Below are 25,556 nucleotides of genomic sequence, written 5' to 3'. Positions count from 1 at the left end.
CTGGGGAATAGGGTTGCCAACCTCCAGGTAGTAGTTGGAGCACTCCTGCTATTACAACTGATCTCCAGCCGATAGAGATCAGTTCCCCTGGAGAAAATGGCAGTGTTGGCCATTGGACTCTATGGCATTGAAGTCCCTCCCCTCCCCAAACCCCGCCCTCCTCAGGCTCCGCCCCAAAAACCTCCCACCAATGGCAAACAGGGACCTGGCAACCCTACTGGGGAAACCGGGGTTCAAAGCCCCACCCAGCTGCGAAGCTCATTTGTTTCTGGTGATTTTCTGCCATTCACTCTATCAGCTTGATCTACCTAACAGGATTGTTGTGAGGATAAAATGAAGGACAGAAGGGATAGGAATGTAAGGAAGTCTTACATTTTCCTGTTACTACAATACTTATATTTTCTGGGTAGTTGTATTTAAGTCACACATTAGTACTCCCATTCCCCACCCCTAACACACACAAACACACAAACACACTTAAATGCTAACCCTTTCTTATACCATTCAAGTTAATGGCGGAAGTTCTCTGGAAGTTCTTTGAATTAAATGGATAGACTCAGAAAGAAGCAACTGAGAACTGCAAGTACGATGAGTCTGCCTCTTAACATTTATGATTAACCCCTTACATAAATGCTGAGACATTTGGAGGATAGAATGTCTATCCTGGATTTTGGCCTTGAATGTTAAAACAGTAGGTATGGGAGTGGCTTAGGGCTGCCAACATCCAGGTAGTGACTGGAGATCTCCCGGAATTATAATGGTTCTCCACACTTCAGAGATCAGTTCCCCTGGAGAAAATGGCTGCTCTGGCGAGTGGACTCTGTGGCGTTATACAACATTGAGGCCCCTCTCCTCCCCAGGTTCTACCCTTAGCTGGCACCCCCTGCCTAGCATGAGGCTGTGGCTCAGTGGTAAAGCATCTGCTTGGCATGCAGGCGGTCCTACATTCAATCCCTGACATCTGCAGCTATAAAGATGAGGTAGCAAATATGAGAGACATCTGCTTGAGACCCTGGAGAGCTACTGCCGGTCTGAGTAGATGGTACTGACTTTGATAGGCCAATGCTCTTGTCCAGTATAAGGCAGCTTCGTGTGTTCATGTAAGGGTCAGTGCTGCCGAGGCAAGGGAGTTTGGGGGGGGGGACGGACACACAAGGCAGAAGTCCTGAACTGGATGTCCCAGGCTAGCCTGACTTCATCAGATCTCAGAGGCTAAGAAGGGTCAGCCCTGGTTAGTAACTGGATGGGAGACCACCAAGGAATATCAGGGTCTTTATGCAGAGGAAGGCACTGGAAACCCCCCTTTGTTAGTCTGTTGCCTTGAAAACTCTCCTCCGTTGCCATAAGTCAGCTGTGACTTGATGGCACTTTACACACACAAGGCCTGGTGTATTTTTTCATAATTTCTTATCTGTACAGTTTCTACTTCAGGGATCTCTGAATGCATGTAACAATGAAGAAGAGTTGGTTTTTATATGCCTACTTTCTCTACTACTTAAGGAGAATCAAGACGGTTTATAATCACCTTCCCTTCCCCTCCCCACAACAGACACCCTGTGGGGTAGGTGGGCTGAGAGAGCTCTAAGAGCACTGTGACTAGTCCAAGGTCACCCAGCTGGCTTCACATGTAGGAGTGTGGAAACAAATCCAGTTCATCGGATTAGCGTCAGCTGCTCTTGTGTGGGAGTGGGGGAACAAATCCAGTTCACCAGATTAGCATCCACTGCTCATGTGGAGTAGTGGGGAATCAATCCCAGTTCTCCAGATCAGAGTCCACCACTCCAAACCACCGCTGTTAACCACTACACCATGCTGTACAATGATGTGCATGATGCATTTTTCTATGTTAATTCCTTGGTTTGAATACTGCTGAGCTTGAAATACGTTCACATAAATTCAGTATGTGATAATGTTATCCTCTAAGTATGTTTGCTGTGGATTAAAAACACTTGTGCAGGAGGCTGTAATTCTAGGAAGAAAATATGTGTATGTTTTCATCTGGGTGTTAGAACTGTATCATTGCACCAATCAGCCTTGTCTAAAACCTTGCTTTTGAAAATCCATCACTAGCACTTCTGGAAATTCTTTCTTCTACCTTTTTAATATGTTTATATAATTATTAGACATTTGCATAATTACACAACATTTGGTCTTTGGACGTTTCTCAGGGTTTCTCATTTCGGGTCATAATCGGCTTTTGTGTGACATCATTCTGGTCACCGCAGTGATCCCTGTGATGTCACTCATGAAGGATTATTCCTCTGAGGGGTCCTAAGCCATGGGGGCAAATCAGCTCCCAAGAATAAAGAGCTGGCTTTGACGTGAATCGTTTCTGGTCATGACGGAAGAGGCTTTATTTGCTCTCGGCTCCCTAAATCCTGTCAGAGACAGCTGAAAACTGGCCACCTTTTGGGCTAGCCAAAAAATCTTTTCCCCATCACTCAGCTTTCCCCATGTCCTCAACACCCTGATGCCTCTCTTTCTTTGCAGCCACGCTGCTGGCTCATTTCTTAACCTATGTGATGTCACAGTAGGGTTGCCGGCTTCCAGGTGGTTACAACAACAACAGCACGCAGGCTCATGTACAAAGTAATTACACTATTACAAGGAAATCTTTCCAAAATTGACTGTAATCTCCTCAGCAAGAATAATATAACCAAACAACGTAATTGATATACAACCAAAACTTAATAAGTCCCTGCCGGGGAGTCACAGGACAGTCCAAGATATGAGGAAGCTGTAGTCAAGAAACCGTAGCGAGGAAGTCCAAGCTCCTTGCGGTTTCCAAATTAGTAAACGTAAATAAGATTGCGTCACCCAAAATAGCAAAAACAAAAATTCAGTGGCTTCCAGGTGGTGGCTCCTGGGATTTCAACTGATCTCTGGACTAAACGAATCACTCATTTATTATTTATTTATTTAAAACATTTTTAAAATTATTTATGTTATTTTATGTTATGTTATGTTATATATGTTATTGCTATTTATGTTGTTTGTTTTTATCTCATAGTGTATACTACCTTGAAGACATGCTTTGTTGTTTAAAAGTCTGTTAATAAGTGTTCTGCATTAAAAAAATGCTTTCCATTTATGAAAATGGACAGTTTTAGTGTCCAGATTTGTTCTCAAAAGGCCACTGCAGTTTCCCAAGAAGAAGCCTTGTGGCTATAAGAGGATGGCCCTCTCAAGGCAATGTACCTGCAGTCATCTGTTCTGGATCCCAGGTAGGGAATGAACTATATAAAGTGCAGAACATACCAAAGGAGGAGGAGGAGGAGGAAGAAGAAGTTGGTTTTTATATACTGACTTTCTCTACCACTTAAGGAAGAATCAAACCGGCTTACAATCACATTCCCTTCCCCTCTTCACAACAGACACCTTGTGAGGTAGGTGGAGCTGAGACAGATCGGAGAGAATTGTGACTAGCCCAAGGTCACCCAGCTGGCTTCATGTGTAGGAGGGGGGAAAGCAACCAGATTAGAATCTGCTGCCCATGTGGAGGAGTGGGGAATCAAACCCGATTCTCCAGATGACAGTCCACCACTCCAAACCACCGTTCTTAACCACACCACCACGCTGGCTCTCTCTTGTTGAGGAGGCCACTTTGTCGGTTATTTATTCCAATGCTTTAAATGGTGCACTGAAATATTTATTCCCAGAATATGTCCTTGACCAGCGATTGACTTTCTCTGTGTACATTGTGAAAAGCTGTATGCTGATTTCTACTAGAACAGACTTACAGCACTCCTGGATGAGATTTGTGTGTGTACATTGATACAAAGGGTAACATTTCCTAGTTCTTGCTTATCTGGTGGCCTGGAATCTAGCCATCTTTCCTTTCTTTATCACTTCTCTTATAAGGATATTGCATTTTCAGTGTGTTTACTGAACTGCCAAAGGCACCTATTTCTTTATTTTAATTTAACTTATTTATAGTCCGCCTTTCTCACTGAGACTAAAGGCAGATTACTCAGTGTAAGGCAATGCAGTCAACAGGATGGGACATCCGACAAGCAACGTCATAAGATTAGGACTGCAGAAATCTGAAACCAATCAGAAAACTGAAACAAAGCATAAGAATTAACATGACATGTTCAACAATGCAAAAATTACAGAGTAGGATAAAGCAAAAGGTAGTACAGGTTGAGTATCCCTTATCCAGACTGCTTGGGACCAGAAGTGGTCCATATTTAGGGTTGCCAACCTCCAGGTACTAGCTGGAGATCTTCTACTATTACAACTGATCTCCAGCCAATAGAGATCAGTTCACCTGGAGAAAAATGGCCACTTTGGCCATTGGACTCTATGGCATTGAAGTCCCTCTCCTCCCCTAACCCAACTCTCCTCAGGCTCCGCCCCCAAACCTCCTGCTGGTGATGAAGAGGGACCTGGCAACCCTATCCATATTTCGGATCTTTCCGTATTTTGGAATATTTTAGAATTTTTGCATATACATAATGAGATATCTTGGGGTGGGACTCAAGTCTAAACACAACATTCATTTATGTTTTATATATGGTTTATATATACTTTATACACATACCTGAATGTAATTTTAAACAATATTTTAAATAATTTTCTGTACATTCAACCATCACTGGCAGTGCTGAGGGCCTGTGAGTAATGCCTGCATGCCGGCTCAAAAGGTCTGGTTTTCGGATTAGTCTGGATATCGGATGTCCGGATAAGGGCTACTCAACCTGTATATTGTATTACATTTTGTATATTGTATTACATTTTATGATGTTAGCTACCCTGAGCTCGGCCCCAGCTGGGATAGAGGGCGGATATAAATCAAAATAAATAAACAAACAGCGTGGTGTAGTGGTTAAGAGCAGTGGTTTGGAGTGGTGGACAACAATCTGGAGAACCGGGTTTGATTTCCCACTCCTCCACATGAGTGGCGGACGCTAATCTGGTGAACTGGGTTGGTTTCCCCACTCCCACACATGAAGCAAGCTGGGTGACCTTGGGCTAGTCACAGCTCTCTCAGCCCCACCTACCTCACAGGGTGTGGGAAGGGGAAGGGAAGGTGATTGTAAGCCAGTTTGATTCTGCCGTAAGTGGTAGAGAAAGTTGGCATATAAAAACCAACTCTTCTTCTAAATTATGTGCAATAGAACAGTCCATGGTCCCTTTCTCTTTATTCAACCATCTTCCTGAACCACTTCATTATAATATATTGCCTTTGTAAAAATGCCCTCCGGAATAATTCAGCGTTGCATAGTGTGAGGAAAGGCAGGAGAGTGGGAACCTTCCCAACCTCATCTAGCAGGCCATTCCATATGGTGGGGGCCGCAACAGAGAATGCATGTATACATGCAGTGGTTGATCTTGTCCATTTGTACGGAGGCACTCACAGAAGACCCCGCTCAGATGGGTGGAGCTGTCATGACGGACCATCGGTTCTCAATCATACCCAGGTAAAAATAATTTAAAACAACAGTGCTGGGCCCTTGCCTGCTATCTAGGGTTGCCAGGTCCTTCTTCACCACCTGCGGGAGATTTTTGGGGCGGAGCCTGAGGTGGACGGGATTTGGGGAGGGGAGGGACTTCAATGCCATAGAGTGCAATTGCCAAAGTGACCATTTTCTCCAGGTGAACCGATCTCCATCAGCTGGAGATCAGTTGTAATAGCAGGAGATCTCCAGCAGCTAGTATACCTGGAGGTTGGCAACCTTACCTGCTGTACTGCTGCCGAAGCCTAGGATTGCTCATAAAACCCTCCTCTTTAAAAATGTGGGAAAGATGAGAAAGGCCCACGGCCATGGCTTGTTATGTCACACAAAGCTGCAAGCACAAGCACATACCCTAGGAACAACTCCCACTGAATTTGTCTGGTTGAGTTCACATACATATTCTTCCAAGGAGACTGTAAGGTTTGGGTTCTGTGTGCTTTCCCTTCCCAGGACTGATGCACAAATCTTCCATGCCTAAAGGAGAAAAATTGCAAGCAGGATAGATATTACTGCTATATTATATTATCGTATTGTCGCTATTATAAACCCAAGTGGGAGCTCAAAGTTCCAGCATGATGTAGTGGTTAAAAGTGGTGATTTGGAGTGGTAGACTCCGATCTGGAGAACTGGGTTTGATAGTATAAATTTATTTATGATTTATGATTTATTATCAGTAAATCTTTGATTTGTATACCTATTTTATATACCTATATACCTGGGGTCGCATAAAAATTTCTCGGGCAAAAAAGGGATTGTGAGGGGGAAAAGTTTAAGAAGCCCTGCTCTAGATGACCATTCATGTCAATTATGTATTGAAGACATTGACTACAAGTAGGGTAAAAGCTAAGAGGGGGAACGGGCCCCATTTCCTACAGACAGTAACTCTTGTCTCACAATGCCTTTTTGTAACACTCCTACAAATTATGAATCAGACCCTTAGTCCATTGAAGTCAGTATTATCTACTCAGTCTGACAGCTGCTTTCCAAGTCTCAGGCAGAGATCCTTCGCATCGTCTGCTACCTGATTCTTTTATAGGAGGGGCTGTGTCTCAGTGGCAGAGCATCTGCTTGGCATGCAGAAGGTCCCAGGTTCAATCTCCAGCATTCCAGTTAAAGGAACCAGGCAAGTAGGTGATGTGAAAGACCTCTACCTGAGACCCTGGAGAGCCACTGCTGATCTGAGTAGACAATACTGACTTTGATGGACCAAGAGTCTGATGCAGTATAAGGCAGCTTCGTGTGTGTTCCACTGGACATGCCAGGAATTGAACCTGGGACCTTCTCCATGCGAAGCAGATGCACTACCACTGAGACACAGCCCCTCCCCATCACACCTGTAAGGGAATTCCTTCTACCTTTGTCCTGCTTGACAATTCATTAGCCATCTCAATTTGAAATGTGCGTTTATCACACCAGCACCATCCGACAAGCTTCTGGGGGAAGCTTACAAGCGGTGGGGTGTGGAGAGGATTGGGCAGTTGGACCCTTTAATATAGCTAGCCCCTTTGGATGTTTGCTTTGATGTCACCCAATCTATCCCATGAATTCATTTGACCACAGAGCATAGTATGTATGACATAAATCCTCATCCATTTCCCCTCTTTAAAAAAGTAATGATTAGCCAGAAGAGAAGATCAGCAATGATCCGCTCGGGGGATAATCTATTTCCAAACTGTTCCCTGATATTTAGACTAAAAAGTGGAACTGGGGTGAGGATCCATGGGAGTAATCCTGTCTTGGGTAGCTGGAGATAAATTCATCCAATAAATGCAGTGCCTTGTCCGCACAAAATTCTCCTTCTATTTGCGAATAAGAAATCTAAGGAATGCATTTAAAAGAGGGGGAGGGAATAGATATCAGTAGGTGATCCTTCCTATTAGTAGGATCAGGTCACACGTCTCCTTGAACCGTACCTGCTGGGTCTTTCTCCATCAGTACCTTCTTGTTCCTTGCCTGGGATTTGCCGGGTAACGCCGTGTGCCTCTTTGCCTGGCTCCATATAGAGCCCGACAGGAATTTGGACAGAGTGGTACGGACATCGCCGACAGAGACCATGATCCCGGACTATCCCTTTCAGTGCAGTCTTATGACTAAGACCCCATTCCGCTACATATTAAAGAAGGGGAGAGACCTGGATCTGAACGTAGGACTAGCTGCTGAACACGGCAGAAAGGCAGCACAAAGCAACCCCACTCGGCTTACGGTAAGGAAACTGTAGGAGCTCACTTGCTCTCTGGAGCAAAAGGCAGAATCGTGTGGGCAGTTCTGAAACACATGGTTCTGAACATGTTCCTTTGCACTGAATAGAGAGAACCAGATCTTGTGCATACATTTTGTTATTCTAAAAAAATCAGAAAAACCTCTTTTAACCTGTTTATTGTGCATAGTTTTAACAATTTCATTTCAAAACATTTTAAAAGAGCAAGCTGGCATTGGCATGTTAATAATAACATATCCCATTCCTGAATTGTTCAATGCAAAGAGTAACTAAGAAAATGAGCAGCAATCCTAGGTGGATTTACTTGGGAAACGTCCCACTGAATTCAGTAGGACTTACTTCCAAGAAAATGGGCATAAAATCAGGCTGCTGATTACTACTTGAGTCTAATGGATTCCTTGCTAAAATATTATTTATCAGATTAGTTTGGATATGTTAAATATATCTGTGTTGTCTTTGTTTCTTTTTCTCTGTAGATTTAAAGTCCATTTTCATAGTGTTTTGTATCTATTGTATCTGGTATTATGTGTTTGAAGAGCAGATCCTGGAGTCTGAGAAATAATTTGCATGAATAGTCATCTTTCTCTTCATAGTGTTTGTTAGATGATATTCTATCCCACACTTTCCAAGATGCTCAGGTTAGCATACATGATTCCCCCTTCCCAGTTTATCATAATAACAATCCTGTAAGGTAAGTTATGAGAAGGCAAGAGTCACTAGAAAAGACAGTCATGCTAGGAAAAGTTGAGGGCAGCAGGAAAAGAGGAAGACCCAGCAAGAGATGGATTGACTCAATAAAGGAAGCCACAGCCCTCAGTTTGCAAGACCTGAGCAAGGCTGTCAAAGATAGGACATTTTGGGGGACATTGATTCATAGGGTCGCCATGAGTCAGAAGCGACTTGATGGCACTGAACACACACACAAGATAAGTTAGTCTGAAATAGAGTGAATGGCCGAAGGTCACTAAGTGAGCTTCTTAGCAGAGAGGGGGTTTGAACCTGGGTCCCCCCCCACAGTCCCAGTCTCTCATTCTAACCACTAGAACACACCGCTGACAATTAGCGATCTGTGTCAAAAAGCTTTGTATATCTTAAGAGTTTGGCTACTCTTCCATTATGGTCCACAGTAAATGCTACACACAAAATACACTTATTCTGCAGAATGTAGAAAATGGCATTGTTCAGGAGGTCATTTTTACAGGGAACAGGGTTGTCTTTAACATGTATGGAAAAATAGGCACTTTTATTGCACAGTTTACTGTATTTATTGCACCATATGGTTTTTAATTTTGTAACGCATCAAGTCTCAGTGAGAAAGTGGGCTATAAAGGAAATAATTAAATCAATAAAATACTATCTGACCAACTGAATGGTCGAAGAGTCATTCATTATGTCTGCCACATAAGTAGGACATGGGAGACGTTTTGCTATTGCACATTCTCCATTCTGTCAGTAACTTGAGTTCCCCCATCGCTGGCTGCAGGTGTGACGCCCTTTGGCAACGAAGCACTCTGCCTTCATGTGGTCCCTTTCCATTATGGCCCTTCTCTTGTTGTTTTGTTCCTTAAATGTCGGAAGCTGTGAGCACAATGAGGACCCAAAGCACCCAACAGCAGAGTTTGCCTTCACCCTGTTCCAGGGCTTGGCAGAGCTTGAAAATGGAACTGACTTGCTAATTTCTCCTGCAAGCATCTCCCTTGGCTTGGGACTTCTTCAGCTTGGAGCTCAAGGGAACACTTTTGAGCAACTGGAGCATGCTCTGGGATACAACCCTCATGGTAATGTACTTGCTGAAAACAAAAGTCATGCAATATTTCTTGCTAGGACTAACCAAAACACCATAAAACGGCCTGCAACCTTTTCAAGTTCTTTAGAACGTATCATTAGGCTGGATACTTACTTATTTACTTAGGTATTTATACCCCATTTTAATCTCCAATGGAGACCCAAAGCAGATGTTGTCTTTGTTGTGATTATGCATGCCGTTTCTGATCGTCAGAGGTCGCTTTGCTCTCCCCCTGGGTTTCCCCACGTTTTGCCTGCGTTTTCAAATTTGAGATAAAACAGGTTCCTGAAATCGTGGGCAAAATGCGGGGAAATGCAGGGGGACAATGAGGCAACCCTCTGACAGTCGGAAACAGCTTGCATAATCGAAACAAAGACCCGAAGTTGTCGTAGGGGTGATGGTGAGGGAAACAGCCATGCATGAAAGACCAGCGACTGGCCCATGGGAGGGTGAGGGGCTGTGGCTCAGTGGTAGAGCATCTGCTTGGCATGCAGAAGGTCCCAGGTTCAATCCCTGGCATCTCCAGTTAAAGGGTCTAGGCAAGTAGGTGATGTGAAAGACCTCTGCCTGAGTCCCTGGAGAGCTGCTGCCAGTCTGAGTAGACAATACTGACTTTGATGGACCAATGGTCTGATTCAGTAGAAGGCAGCTTCATGTGTTCATGTGTTCATGGTCACTCAGCAATCTTACATGGCAGAGGGGGGATTTGAACCTGAGTAATGAGAACGTAGGGATGTCATTACACATTACACATGGTTTCTGTCAACTCTTCCTCTTTTGTGCTCTTGTAAGATGGGTCAAGAGAACAGAGGAGTTATACCATCTTCACATAAAGAGGCTGACGAGAGCAGGAATGATATTCTCCTTATTGTTTGCTCCAACTGATAAGGAAATTGCTCGCCAAACTAGAGCCCTAACAGTAATACATTTGTAGCCATCTGGGCAGCCCTGCGGAGCTGGGATGGCAGCAAGGCACTTCCAATGGCCCAGCTGGAAGTAAACATGGCCCAGCCAGAAGTGGTGTGCCGCCAGGAGGGTGGTGCCTGGCTTGTTGTTGGGGGCTCAGATGTTGGCAACATGCTGGCAGGTGAGGGTCAGGTGCAGCAGCCATGGAAACTGGGATAGGCCCAGGAACCCAAGCCCAGCATCAAGGCAGGGCACCCAGTCTGAGGCTCATCAAGGGCATAATAACATCAAAAGAGTAATACTTTTGCGGTATGTTTTCAGCAGCAAATGTAGAGTGAGAGGGATAAACAGAAATCACATACAGATATTTAAATTTTTAAAAAAGTACTGTTCTTTTTATGGAGGATGATATTATTAGTCCTAAAAGTAAGACCCCTGGAAGGGGTAATAACAAGTCCCCGCCATGCCTCTAATTACCATATAAACCTCTTTTGACACCACAGGGACATGCAACCATACTGTAGCTGCCAGCCTAGTGGCAGCTCCCCTGTAAAAAGTGCAGATGGGCCCAGTTCTGATTGGGACTGCAGCAGGGGGGAGAAGTTCCTGCCTCCCCCCATGCTGTTTTTGGCAGCTGAAATGACCGGGGGGGGCTGCAGGGGGAGCATCATTCGCCCTGTCAGGAGGCCTCCAGACATAACAACCCTTTGGGGTTGTTTCAGCTGCCAAAAACAGTACAGGTGGAAAGCAAGAGCCCCTCCCTTCCCTCCCCCCCATGGTCCCAATCAGAATCGGGTCTGTGTGCCCTTTTTACACAGGAGTTGCCACTGGGAATTGCAGCTGTAGTATGTCTGCAAGTCCTCATGGTGAACTCATGTTGAAAATAACCTCTAGTTTGGCTCTTACAAAGCTACACTTCTAGAATGAACTTTACCGCAGCATTTGAAAAGAATTCTTTCGAACGCCTTTTTAATATAAGCAATGAGTTTTTGGTTTTGGAGAATTGGTCTTTTACGCATGGCTGTTTCCCTCACGGTCGCCCCTCCAACGACTTCGGGTCTTTGGATTTTGCGTGCCGTTTCCAACCGTCGGAGGTCGCCTCGCTCTCCCCCTGTGTTTCCCTGCATTTTGTCTGAGTTTTCAATTTCGAGATAAAACAGGCCCCAGAAAATACAGGCAAAAAGCGGGGAAACGCAGGGGGAGAGCGAGGCGACCTCTGCCGGTTGGAAACGGCACACACAATCAACACAAAGACCCGAAGTTGTGGAGGGTGGACCGCGAGGGTAACAGCCATACATAAAAAAACATTGTTATTAAATTAAGAAAGTTAAAGTCAGCAGGTTGGGGGGGGGGTGGCTAGAAAGGCTGTAGGAGGTAATTGATGGGAGAAACATAACTCTCCTTTTATTCATTATCTGAAATGGCCTTTGGAAGATGATAAGGCTGGCATGAATCCTGAACATTGGAATTACGTTTATCATCATATTTTCTCCCTTCTGTAAGAACGTAATTGTCAGAAGGATGTTTCTTGCTCATAGCAGATCCAGGTGTGCCCACACTATATAAAGACGGGACCAACTCAAGCCGAGAGACTGTAATCCAACTAGCCTGTGCCCTCTTTATTCAAACCGGAACGTGCCTTTCGCCTCAGTTCATTCAATATGCTGCGCTCTGGGCAAATGACACCGTGCGACACACCAACTTCAGCGAGCCTAACAGGACTGCAGCTCGGATAAACGAATGGATTGCCGCAAACACCGGAGGTAAAGTATCAAGAACCCCCCCCCATCCCCTGTTAGCACTTCTAATGTACAGTTTTTCAATACATAGGTTTGGCATAGGGATGCCAGCCGTTGGGTACCCAAGGTTGGGTGGGATGAAAAACATATATATAAATCATGAAAATATATAATTTATTAGAAGCGCTATATAAGGATTAAAATTATTTTAAACCCGTTAAAATAGCTCAATGGCATTTCTTAAGGTTGATGTCTGTCACCACAAGCCAAACGCGTTTCGGCCTATATGGCCTTCCTCAGTGGTCTGTTTAAATCATGTATAAAACATGCACACACATTACAAATATATTTACATATACAAGCAATATACAACAGACCAGGCATGTAATAGGTTGTATATATTACCAATTACAACAACATCTGGTGGGATTGTTTTAGGTTTTTATCCTGGGCTGTACATGTCTCCCACATAAGTTGTGTGCAAGTATCAACCTATTCAAACTGTTTTTAAATAATTTTAATTCTTATATAGTGCTTCTAATAAATTATATATTTTCATTATTTATATATATGTTTTTCATCCCACCCAACCTTGGGTACCCAACTTCCATTTTCTAGGTTGGGTTCTATTCCCCTCTTCTTTCTTCTAATAGGGATGCCAGCCTCCAGGTGGGACTTGAGGATCTCCTGGAATCACAGCTCATCTCCAGACTGTAGAGATCAGTTCCCCTGGAGAAAATGGATGCTTTGGAGTGTGGACACCATGACATTGTACCCCACTGACCTCCCTAGGATCCATCCCCAAATCTCCAGAAGCCTCCCATCCTGGATCTGGCAACCCTACCTCCCCAACCCCCGCCAGTAGCCGGGAAACATAAGAACATAAGAAAGGCCCTGCTGGATCCAAGGCCCATCAAGTCCAGCAGTCTGTTCACACAGTGGCCAACCAGGTGCCTCTAGGAAGCCCACAAACAAGACAACTGCAGCAGTATTATCCTGCCTGTGTTCCACAGCACCTAATATAATAGGCATGCTCCTCTGATACTAGAGAGAATAGGTATGCAGCATGACTAATATCCATTCTAACTAACAGGGATGTTAGCCAAATTGCTCTTTAACTTGGGGAATTAGCAAGCAAGATGGCAAACTACAATATTTATATAGCGAGAGCAACCTTTGTATAGCAGAGCCTGTAACTGTGACCTTTAAATCAAGACAGAAGCAAAGGATTCCGAATTAAGAGAGTTTATGTTGTTTTCTTTCAAATTAATAATGCATACACACATACAGAGAAATCTACGAAATTCAAAGAGAGTAGTACAAGCACAGATGCCAACGTGGAAGGGATCGTTGATGGGGTGATATTTACTGTTCTTGAAGAGGTGTTGTCCAAATTCACGTAGACTAAGACAGAAGAAATTAAGAGCAAAGGCGGGGGCAAGGGGTTCCCGTAGACATGGCCAGCAAGGCGGGAGGGAGCGTGGTCAGGCTGCGCAAAACCAAACCAACAGAGTAACTGCAAAAATGCCAGGAAAGACATAAGGTAACGCCATGGGCTGGGGGCTGTCGCAAATACAAGCATGTTGTAATATTATGACAGGACAGCTGGTCAGAGAGAGCTGTCAGTACATGTCAGATCTAGAGGATCTGGGCTGATGTAAGAGTCTGTAATGGCCTGCAGCAGCAGTGTAAACTGGAAGGAACCAGATATGGCCGGAAAGGTGATGCAATGCTGTGGGTGTAGCAGCAGGTGGCCTGGTACATATCTGATGTATAATGTGTATACATCAGTTGTTGGTGAGTTAAGGAGGGCTAAGCCGGAGGCTATGTTGAATTGTGTTACTGATTGGAAGTGTATGCTGGAGATTGGATGCACTGTAAATAAACTGAGCACTTTTCTAATAGTCAACGTCTGGTGGAGTGTCTTGGGACAACTGACTAAGCACGCTGAAACTCGCGATAGGGGCACCCCAGATATACTTTTTTTTCTGGGGGCGGGGAGAGGGGGTGTACCCCTCCTAGGTTCCCAGGTGACAAAAGGTGACAAAAGGATTAATCTGTGGCTACCGGGGTGGGGATGGTAAGAATTTGGAAATCTATTCTCATTCCAATGGCTTTTGCAACCCGGGAGGAACCGGGAGATCTCTGCTGAAGTGATTAACGTTCTGGAACAATAAGTGCATTCTCTGCAAACGTCTGGGGATCGCTGCTGCATAACTGGAAGAACGACTCATCGCTGATATCAGGATCGCTGCTGATTGCCCATTAAGCTGCTGATGTTGCAGTGGGAGAGGGGGGTGTTGGCACTGACTACGTGACTGTCTGCTTTCTATGACATGGCTGCGGCTGGAACAGGGTATGCACAGGAACATGGAGACTCTCAGGTTCACTGGAGGTGGCCCTTGCTTCTGTTTCCTAGCTGCTGGCTGCATGGAGCTCGCAGGAGCGGCCGTGTCAGTTTCACTGGAGCGCGCAGCGGCCGTCCAGTAGCGTTTGGAGCGGGTGTGCGGCTGGAACAGTAGTCGTGTGCCTGCATATCGGATTGCCAGGTCCAGTCCGGGAGTTTAGGTGGCCCGTATGCTTTCAGGGAGACCTGGCACCTAACTTTGGCACCACATGTTGGGAATTCCCATCCAAGCAAATAGGGTTGCCAGGTCCCTCTTCGCCACTGGTGGGAGATTTTGGGGGCGGAGCCTGAGGAGGGCAGGGTTTGGGGAGGGGAGGGACTTCAATGCCATAGACTCCAATTGCCAAAGCGGCCATTTTCTCCAGGTGTACTGATCTCTGTCAGCTGGAGATCAGTTGCAACAGCAGGAGATCTCCAGCTGCTACCTGGAGGTTGGCAGCCCTACAAGCAAACCACAAGACACCCATACTCTGTTACTCATACTGACACAAGACAGCACAGGGAGGCATTTATGGAGAGAGCCATGCCCATTTTGGTTACCTACCCTCCAGCGGTTGCCAACATCCAGGTACTGACTGGAGATCTCCCGCTATTACAACTGATCTCCAGCCGATAGAGATCAGTTCGCCTGGAGAAAATAGCTGCTTTGCCAATTGGACTCTATGACATTGAAGTCCCTCCCCTCCCCAAACCCCGCCCACCCCAGGTTCCGCCCCAAAAACCTCCCACTGGTGGTGAAAAGGGACCTGGCAACCCTACTGTGGTTCCTCCCCTCCCCAAAAGTTGCCATCCCCAGGCTCCTCCCCCCAAACTCCAGGAAGTTCCCAAACCTAGACAAATGGGCAAACCTAGACAAATGGGTTACATTCAGATTTCCTTCGCCAATACTTAATTATTGTATCTACTTTCCTTTGTAGATGGAGAATCAAATTCCCTTTCCTTGGAAACCATTGATTCCCCCTTTAACCAGATAGCTTTGGTGAGCACCATGTACTTCAAAAGCACTTGGCAAAGGAAGTTCACATTTATGGACACTCAAGCTTTGACTTTTACCACCACAGAGGGCTTCACCCTGAAAGTGCCAACTATGTATCTCAGCGCTGAAGTTAATTACGGTAATTACTAATTGCGCCAACATCGTTGGATGATCACTCCATCCAAAGAATACCATCCATGTGAGACAATAGGTTCTGCCAGGCATGTTGTGTAAGGACTGGGTTGGTGATGTATGTTACCAATATGTCTAAACTGATCTAAAGGCGTTGCTATATCGATCAACAAACTTGTTTCTTTTCAGGTCCAGCAAGTGATTACAGATCCAAATGGTCGCTTTATTATTTTGGTAGTGGAAAGCTCCAATTCTGTTATTGTTATGATTAATGTGTATGGGCCAAATGTGGATTCTCCAGGCATATTTCATCAATGTTTCAGCCACTTGGTAAACTACCTGTTGGTGGGGGGAGATTTTAATGACATGCTAGATACAGTTTTGGATTGAAGCACACCCCCACACAAAGAATATTCTTTGGTGAGATCTACACTTCAAACCTACATGGATGAGCTAGGTTTGATTGATCCCTGATGTATATTGCTCCCAATGGACAGAGATTATACTTTTATTTCTTCTTTGCATCATAATTATTTCTAGTTACACTACAAGTCATTCCTATGATAAAAATCATAATGTGGACATACACATTCTGAGAATGTAATGTAAGCAGAAGTCTGTCATACATTACAATTTTCATGGCAAACCCTTTTGGTTCTCTCTTACGACCAAAGACTATATCTAAAGATAACTTCAGCTCACATGAGTTTTTGATTCATATCATTTTGGTGAATTTTACTTATTACCATCCAAGGTATGACAAAAATCCATTATTTGGAAGTTTGCTTTTCTGTTCCTCCTTTAATAAAAACAAAACACACTAGGTGATTCAACATATCTGCTGCTTTTCTTGAAGAATACTGAATACTCTATTTGTTTCCCAAATGTCAGGGGAGTTTCTGACAGACCATCTGGAATGGATCAGTGTGGTGGAGTTGCCCTATTTGGGGGAGGATGTCAGCATGTTTGTGATACTTCCATCTGACAAGAGAACATCACTTGCCCCAACTGAGAGACACCTCTCAGCCAAAACCTTCTCGGTGTGGTCCAATAGCTTGAGGAGAACAAAGATGGATATATTTCTCCCAAGGTAGAAGATAATTGTATGTTCATTTGCATGGCCTCTTCTGACTAGATAATTGTTTTGGAGGGAGAGGTGGGAGGTGGAGTCATAGCTGGACTACTACAGACCAAAGGAAAAATGATGAAGGAAAAGTGTTTTTTTTCTAGGGGTTAGAATTGAAAAGGCCTCTACTCTGAGCCATGCCAAGGCCAAATCAACAGCCTTGCAAGACTATAATTTTAGGTTAGAAACAGGTTTAGGAAATTGAAAGTGGAAATGTTATCAGATTCTGAGGACAGTACTGAAAATATGCAGAGATCCCTGACTGGCTAGGTGAGGCACAGACAGCAATAGACAAAGTGGTGCAAAAGTCACCTGGAGTACAAGTTTCACCTGAACAGTAATGACAGTAGGCTTAGTGCCTTACAGAAACTCATAGTCCACATATTCCATAGGTAGGGTTGCCAGGTCCCTCTTCACAACCCATGGGAGGTTTTTTGGGTGGAGCCTGAGGAAGGTGGGGTTTGAGGAGGGGAGGGACTTCAGTGCGATAGAGTCCAATTGCCAGAGTGACCCTTCTCTTCAGGTGAACTGATTTGGTTCATTTCTGTATTGTTGTAATTTGTGCATTTGTTGTGTTGAATTTTTTTGGGTTTATATGTGTGTGTGTGTGTGTGTGTATATATATATATATATATATATATATATATATATATATATATATATATATATATATATATATATATATATAGTTGTTGATTGAGCCTTGGTGCTGTTTATTTGATTGGTGCCTTACTCTACAGCACTTTTTTTGCCTTTGCTGTTGATAGTACCTGGAGGTTGGCAACCCTATTCATAGGTTATGGTGTGGCTAGCTTTGTGGGGAGATGGGTTGCTTGTTCTTCTGGATATACATGTATGCTGTTACAGATATTCCAGTAGCCAGTGCTGGCTGATACCTCATTTTGGTACTAACAGGATAGTGGACTGGCACAGTTTATTATCAGAGTTCTACAACCCTGTGCTAAGAAATGTTGAGGTATGATGTGTAGTGTACAGTAATCAAGGTGTTTCCAAGTTGAGGGCTGTGACATAAAGCTGCCTTTTAAAACATAAGAAATTTGCCAAAGCTTTGTAAATGTTGGTTAACATGGTTGAAAAAGAAGCAGTCACCACTGGAAGTAATCAGGGAAAGAATCTATGGGGCCAGGAGCCTAGGATGTAATAATCCCAACCAGTTTAACTGAGCATCAAGTTCCTTTTAAACTGTTCCATGAGGTCTCTGTTGGAAGAGGAACAACGTCTCTTGAATATTCAAAGTCAATACGTGTTTAATTACAAAAAGGTGGTTTCTTTTAAAGAAAGAGAAGCAGATGTTTTGGAGATTTAAAAAAATTAGACTATCTGGATATATCAGGTACACTGGTAATAAAAGATATGCCCTCCAGAACTGCTTACCTTGTGTTAATCATGCACACAAAAAGCAAAGCGTACAGAAGATTTTCTCTAAGCTTACAACATGATGGTTGTATTTGCTCAAGCAGCTGTGTTACAGTAAAGAGTAAACCAATACAGGGGAACTTGGTAAACAGTATCTATATTTCTACCCACTCTCTTTTCAGGTTCAGAATTCAAAACCACTTGGACCTAAAAATGGTGTTGCCTGCATTAGGAATTACAGATATGTTTGATCCAGCTGTGGCAGATTTTACTGGTATTTCAGGTAAGCCTATCCTTTGCTTAAGGTGCTTTATCAGTGTATTGGGTCTTTTGACAACAGTTTTTATAATGTGCTAATGATTCATGCTGACCTGGATAGAGCAGGCTAGCCTGACATCATCAGATCTCAGAAGCTAAGCAAGGTTGGCCCTGGTTAGTACTTGGATGGGAGATCACCAAGGACGTCCAGGGTTGCTATGCAGAGGCAGGAAATGGCAAACAACCTCTGTTTGTCTTTTGCCTTGAAAGCCCTATGAGGTTGCTTTAAGTTGGCTGTGACTAAATGGCACGTACCACCATCAGTGATTCAGCATAACAGATCCTTCTGAATAACTGGAGTTCTGGATCAGTGCTGATCCAATGGGGAACCACATGGAATTTGGGGGGGGGGAGATTATTCTGAGTTGTTTTTTTAATGATTTCCCCCACCTAGGATTGCCAAGTGCCAGGTGGTTAAGCAAAACAAACAACCTGCGCTGTAATAGGTAACCTTAGGAAATTGGCAGCATGAAGGCTCCACAAAGAACACAGTGCAAAAATTACACAAGCACTGAATTATTTACAAGCTTTCAACAATGTTTACTGAGCATTGAATTCATGCCCTATTGAAACCAAAAGAACAACCAAAGTATTACATTCATAACAATGGAGTATCAAATGGTAACAAAACTAGCAATAAAGTACCAGTGCAACTCAAGTCCATGGGCAAAAGCCTCAAAAAGTTGCAGGATGTGAGACCAGTCACTTCACATTTCATGATGTGAGACCAGTCACTTCACGTTTCATGGTGGCTTCGTCAGCTCTTTTTGGTGGCTTCGTCAGCTCTTTTCCCTGCCAGCCGACAGCTCAGGAATGGGCTGTAAGATATACGTGCTAAGGTAGCATAGGGTGCAGCAGTTTGCAGCTGTGTCTCAATAATGGATATATTTGCAGTTTAGTTTCAGAAAACGAAGACATTTATGTTTTATAATTTGATAAGTATGCCAAGCCACACAATTTTATATGCTAAATTTCAAATTATGAATGTTTATGTTGTTAAAGCATTAAAAGTAAGTTTAGGTGTGATGTAGAGAGTATTTTACATATTTCAATTTTTCCTAAAGTATCCTTTTTTTAAAAAAAGTTTAAAGCCATTCTTTCCCCATGGCTTCAGAATTTCTGGAAATCTCACACCTCTGTCAGAAACACAGAAGTAGCAGATCTCTCATTCCCCCTCCAGACTCTTAAAACTTCCAGAAGGAAATTCTATAACTTCCAAGAATGCCTTTTGCATTCTGCAAATAGTGCAGTCCTAAACCGAGTTACACCTTTCTTAGTCCATTGAAGTCAAGATGTTTCAGAGTGTGTAACTCTGTTTAGGATTGCACAGGCAAAGTGAGGTACTTTTTAATCTGGCATTTTGATTCCCGTCTAAAGTATATCTGACCTGGGGGGTTACCGCACTTTGTATTCCCAGTGATGTATTAAGTGTTTGAAAATGTTATAAAAAACATTGCTTTAAAAGGGTTTTTGGATACCACGGCTAATAAATGGTTTGAAGACGTCTTCACAGCTAAAGGGGCCAAACAAAGTGCGAACAGTATTTTTTATAACGTTTTCAAACTCTTAATACATCGCTGGGAATACAAAGTGCGGTCACAGCCCTGCTTTCAAACCTCTCTAGACTTACTTCTTCTTAGTTGTTTTTGCATTTCAATGGCAAATGTGATTCATACTTTGGTTTCCTAGAACAGGGAAGCCTGTTTATCTCAGAAGCCATCCACAAAGCAAAGATTGAAGTGACAGAAGATGGTACAAAGGCCTCAGGTGCTACAGGTAAAACAGAGAATTTTTAATTGCTTATTATTTAAATTTTTCCCCATTCATGAAACAATTTGTCTTCAGTCCCATAAACTTAACTCTTCAAGGCAGGCAGTTTTTCAAGTAGCGTGTTCTAGGGCACTATGCATCCAATAAACCACAAAGATATGGCTGCAAATTCTGATTTGGGAAATTCCTGGAAATTTAAGGGTGGTGCCTGGAAAAGGAGGGGTTTGGAGAGAGGAGGGAGCTTAGTGGGGAAGTCACTTTAGGACTTCTGTTTCCACCCTTCAAAGGTGCCATTTCCTCCAGGAGACCTGATCTCTTTTGCCTGAAGATTAGTTGTAATTCCGGGAGACCTCTGTGCCCCACCGTGACATTAGTAACCCTGTATCAAGGGAAGGACTGCACCAATCGAAACTTCAGGATGTTACAGCAATAGTTGTATGCACATTTTACTTCCAAGGAAACTGGTGGAACTTGATGTGGTTTGCATTCAAGTCTATACAATCGCAGCCTTTGTACAGTAACTACAAATACAAAAAGCTTCCTTGGACTGAGCCAGACCATTGCTCTATTAAGGTCAGTCTTGTGTACTCCCACTGGAAGTAAATGGCTCTCCAGAAGCTCAAGGAGAGGTCTATTATACCATCTGGTACCCAATCCTTTTAACTGGAAATGCTGGGGATTGAACCTGGGACCTTTGTTACACAAAGCAGATGCTCTACCACTGAGCCAGCAGTTCAAGTGTGGGATTGCATTAGGGCAAATTCACAATGCTCCACAATCTTTGTTTCCCTTTGGTTGTTTCTTCCCACAATTCTGGTTAGTGTTAGTATGACTCAGTGGTGAAGTGCCTATAAAAACTAGCTCTGCTAATCCAGTTTATGACATGTGATTGTAATTTGCATGTGTAGCACGCACAACTATTAATTAAATGTAGGCGTCACCTCTGCAGAAACCAACTCGAGGAGGCTCAGAAAGTAAAACAAATTCATTAATGTACTACAAGGACATTCCATTTTTATTTGTTTTGTTTTGTTTTACATCCCACTTTCCCCCCACCAACGTGGGGTTCAGAATGGCTTCCAACAAGTTAAAATATACATAGTACATACAAAATAAAAACAATACATAATAATTGAATACAAATTAAGAATAAAGCCAAATTTAAAATCCAATTTCAGTCAAGCCACAGTAGTAGCAGCTGTACAGCCAATCTGATGGCGAAGGCCCAAGCAGCGTTCAGATGGAGAACATTCGCTCCCCCGTAGTTGAAAAAAACAATGATAGGTGAAAGACAAAAAAAACATGGTTACCAACTGTAGTGCTTGGGGGAGCAGGTGAAATATAATGTGTTAAATACTAAGCTGGAAGCTGCAATCTCAAAGAGGGAGAAGTCGATCCGCACAACAAGAGGAGGAATGTTACCCTCATCTGTAAGCCTGTCAGAACATCTCTGTCTTACAGGCCCTGCAGATCTGGGAGAGGTCCCGCAGAGCCATGGTCTCTTCAGACAGAGAGTTTGACCAGGCAGGGGCCATGGCTGCAAAGGCCCTGGCCTTAGTTGCGGACAAATGGACCATCTTGGGCCAGGGATCACCCAAGAGATTTGAGTACTAGATCGTAACACTCTCGGGGGGAAATATTGGATAGGGTTGCCAGGTCCTCCTTCACCACTGGCAGGAGGTTTTCGGGGCGGAGCCTGAGGTGAGTGGAGTTTGGGGAGGGACTTCAATGCCATAGAGTCCAATTGCCAAAGAGGCCATTTTCTCCAGGGGAACTGATCTCTATCAGCTGGAGATCAGGAGTAATAGCAGGTGATCCCCAGCTAGTACCTGGAGGTTGGCAAACCTAATATTGGAGGAGGTGGTCCTGAAGGTATGAAGATCCCAGGCATAAACGGATGAGGAGCAAATTCTCAGAACTTGCAGCACTAATGCAGAACAGTCATGCATTTCTGAGCTGCGCAGATATTCTTGCCTCCCCTTCCTTCTTTGCCAGTTTAGATCGGGTCCTCTCCATGGCTGCTTTTTAATGTTAAACAAAATGTCAGATGATCCAGTCACAGAACTCTTACCCTATGTGTAATGAGGTCCTAACTTTACTACAAAAAGTGCTGCTTTGACACCCAAATTTACCTTATCCCTTCATCAAGACGCTAATCAAGACGCTAATCAAGCTGTATAAAAGAGCAAGAGTCCAGTAGCACCTTAAAGACTAGCAACATTTCTGGCGGGGTATGAGCTTTCGTGAGCCACAGCTCACTTCTTCAGATAGCTGGGGAAATAGCTGGCAGCCTTCAGTGTGTGGTAACAGTACAATTCTAAATAGGAATACTCAAAATCCTACTCAAGTTTACTCAGTGGGGCTTATTCCCAGGAAAGTGTTCTCAGGATAGGAGAGTAAATGTATGGACAAACAAGATCTCTCAAACAGATGCAAAATAACTTCTCTAGAGATGATGTTATACAGTAAAACATCCTTGCAATGAGGATGTAAATTGGAATACATGCTGGCGTGGTACCTCTCTGTGAGGTTTGTGGAATTGGACAAAGGGAAATAATTGAATACAGAGAGCCAACGTGTCATAGTGGTTAAGAGCGGCGGACTCTAATCGGAAGAACTGGGTTTGATTCCCCACTCCTCCACATTAGTGGTGGACTCTAATCTGGTAAACTGGGTTGGTTTCCCCACTTCTCCACGTAAAGCCTGCTGGGTGACCTCGGGCTAGTCACAGTTCTCTTTGAGCTCTCTCAGTCCTACCTACCTCACAAGGTGTCTGTTGTGGGGAGAAGAAGGAGATTGTAAGCCGGTTTGATTCTCCTTAAAAGGTAAAGAAAGTCAGCATATAAAAATCAACTCTTCTTATTAACTAATGTTTTATACCACAGCTATGGTGTTGCTAAAAAGATCCCGGGCTCCTGTCTTCAAAGCTGACAGACCTTTTAATTTTCTCCTTAGGCAAGCCAGTACAGGTAAGCACAAGTCACTTTCCCCGTAAGAGTTACGATAGAAAGATACCATTGACTTATTTAAGACATGATATGCCGCTTAGTTGAAGATCCATAAAACCACCTGTTATACTTCATACTTCAGTTTTTGCAGTTTTTTGTAATGTACTCAGGTTCATCCCTCTGTCGGCTTTTCTATGTTGCAGGATATAATGCACTGCATGTAAAGGTGCTCTTCTTCACCTTCTAATCTTGGCAGGGCTGCTTGACGCCTTGCGCTGGAAGGGTGTGTGAGAAAACTCAGATTAAATTCCAAGATGTGCGTCCACTTGCACAATCTAGTGCATAACAGCTGCTATAGGACCCTACTTATTATAGCACTAGACAAACTTTTGCACAAATACTAACAGAACGCAAGAGCAGCTAGGAAATTTTTTAGTTTGCGGTATTGTGGGAAGGGCTTCCTCATGAGATCTGACGAATTTGAGAGACGCTGATGAAGTTTCCCACATGATGGAGTTTCCCACACGATGGAGACACCCAACTGAGGTGCCTTGTTTTTCCATGTCTCCACATGACATCCTATATTTGTGCACAGACCGCTAACACCCCATTCATTCCACAAACAAAATCTGCTTTATTTTGAACCTGTACCAAAACTGGTATGTCCCGAGTAAGACACTATTGCACAAGTTGTTGCTTGTGTCTGAAGGGGAAACAGTGCAATTGCAGGACTCTGGTGAATAGCTAGTCAATTACTCATCAATTACTCTTTTCATTTGTTGGTGACCACAAGGGGCCAGTCCCTGGCAACAATTAGCATAACAAAAGAGAACTGCCTGCCTTTTACACCAAAGAGAGGGGATTGTTGGAGGCTCTGCAAATAGGAGGAGGTTTTTTTAAACAGTTGTTAAAACAGGATGGGCGAAGAATCCTCAGAGTCACATGAGTACACAGTGGTGGCGGCGGTGGGGGGCTTCAATGCACATCATGTGTGAAAGGGAAACTATCACTAAAAATGGAGAAAAGAATTATTACCCTGGGCTATCTGGAATCTCTGTTGTAAGGGTGATTTCACGCAGAATCGCATCTGCAATCAGATTACCACGGAAAATCACCCTGGTGTGGGAGCAGCCAAGGTTCCCCACCCTTTACTCCGGTAATAAACATGGCTGTTTCCATTACATCTAAGTTTGCTTCAGCAAAGAGGATTTGTTCTAGTTTGGCATCTAAACTGCAGCATGATTTTTTTTTTTTAGTATCCGCATACTCTTGTCCCCTAATTGCCCTTTTTTTGGGGGGAGGGGGTTTTCTCTGCTTCGCTCCAATCTTTTCCAAACCTGGTTTGAGATAATCTTTTTGGGAAGATTGCAGTCAAAGGAAAGAGCGCATTTTTGAAGGTCCTGCTGAGAACAGCACCATTGTCCTCCCTCAGCCCCTCACAGCTGCCATTTACCTGCCCTCTGATAGTGCAAGGCAAAAATGGAGAGAAAATGGCAGTTGATGGAGGAATGTACACACCCCAAAACTCCCGTGTGGATGCTCTGTATTCATGGCAGTAATGGCAGGGAAATGGAGAATATTTGCCGGATGGATACAGCCTAGCTTAGCCAGTGTGGTATAGTGGTTAAGGGCGGTGGACTCTGATCTGGAGAACTGGGTTTGATTCCCCACTCCTCCACATGAGCGGCGGATGCTAATCTGGTGAACTGGATTTGTTTCCCCGCTCCTACACATGAAGCCAGTTTAGGCTAGTCACACTCTCTCAGCCCCACCTACCTCACAGGGTGTCTGTTGTGGGGAGGGGAAGGGAAGGTGATTGTAAGGCGGTTTGATTCTGTCTTAAGTGGTAGAGAAAGTCAGCATATAAAAACCAACCCTTCTTCTTAAATTACTTCATTTCATATGTGTCTCTAACTTTTGTCAGCCATAATACATCAATAACAGTTTTCTAATAACTGAGTCAAGAAAACCTTAGCTCTCAACTTCTAAATGCTGCTGGTGGCCAAATGTTAAACACGCACTAACTTTAGCACTGTGATCCACCTGTACACATTTATTCTGCTTTACAATAAGAATCACATTCTTAGCAAATGCAAATGTAATAACCTGTTTTCTTTGCAGGTTCCATTCTCTTCATTGGAAGACTTACGAATCCCACAGAATTAGCTTGACCGATCCATGCTTTCTTCCACAATCTGTACTCACCATACTCAAACTAAAGCATACCAAGAAGCTTTAAAATGTAAAATTGAAGTCTTGCAAAGAGCGAGAGGAAGTTGTAACTTGAGACTGTCAATAAACACTGATTCCCGCCCCCCAGCGGCATGGTGCTTTTGTTTGTTACAGCAATTCAGGGCTGGCATCAGTATACCCTGGCAGCTGCCAAGGCCCAAA

The 25,556-nt window shown here is 43.7% G+C and overlaps 1 protein-coding gene across 1 annotated transcript; it reads left to right on the top strand.

Annotated features, from left to right (window-relative positions):
- The first annotated feature begins 7,311 nt into the window (after window positions 1-7,311).
- SERPINE3 (serpin family E member 3) lies at window positions 7,312-25,349 on the top strand. The gene is made up of 9 exons (XM_056856885.1): window positions 7,312-7,662; window positions 9,185-9,455; window positions 11,911-12,132; window positions 15,433-15,630; window positions 16,515-16,713; window positions 18,309-18,409; window positions 20,134-20,220; window positions 23,100-23,183; window positions 25,284-25,349. The coding sequence occupies exons 1-9, from the start codon at window positions 7,513-7,515 to the stop codon at window positions 25,331-25,333; spliced, it is 1,362 nt and encodes a 453-aa protein (XP_056712863.1). The 5' UTR covers window positions 7,312-7,512; the 3' UTR covers window positions 25,334-25,349.
- The last annotated feature ends 207 nt before the right edge of the window (window positions 25,350-25,556 follow it).

This window comes from Euleptes europaea, chromosome 10 (assembly GCF_029931775.1).
Source record: "Euleptes europaea isolate rEulEur1 chromosome 10, rEulEur1.hap1, whole genome shotgun sequence".
NCBI classification, from domain to species: domain Eukaryota; kingdom Metazoa; phylum Chordata; class Lepidosauria; order Squamata; family Sphaerodactylidae; genus Euleptes; species Euleptes europaea.
The sequence above is the reverse complement of the archived record's forward strand: the minus strand, read 5'-3'. Positions and strand labels throughout refer to the sequence as shown.

Coding starts and splice junctions, on each gene's coding strand:
- SERPINE3 (XM_056856885.1), top strand. CDS start 7,513: ATGATCCCGGACTATCCCTTTCAGTGCAGTCTTATGACTAAGACCCCA. Junction 12,133..15,432: donor GATTGCCGCAAACACCGGAG/GTAAAGTATCAA, acceptor TTTCCTTTGTAG/ATGGAGAATCAAATTCCCTT. Junction 20,221..23,099: donor AAAGGCCTCAGGTGCTACAG/GTAAAACAGAGA, acceptor TTTATACCACAG/CTATGGTGTTGCTAAAAAGA.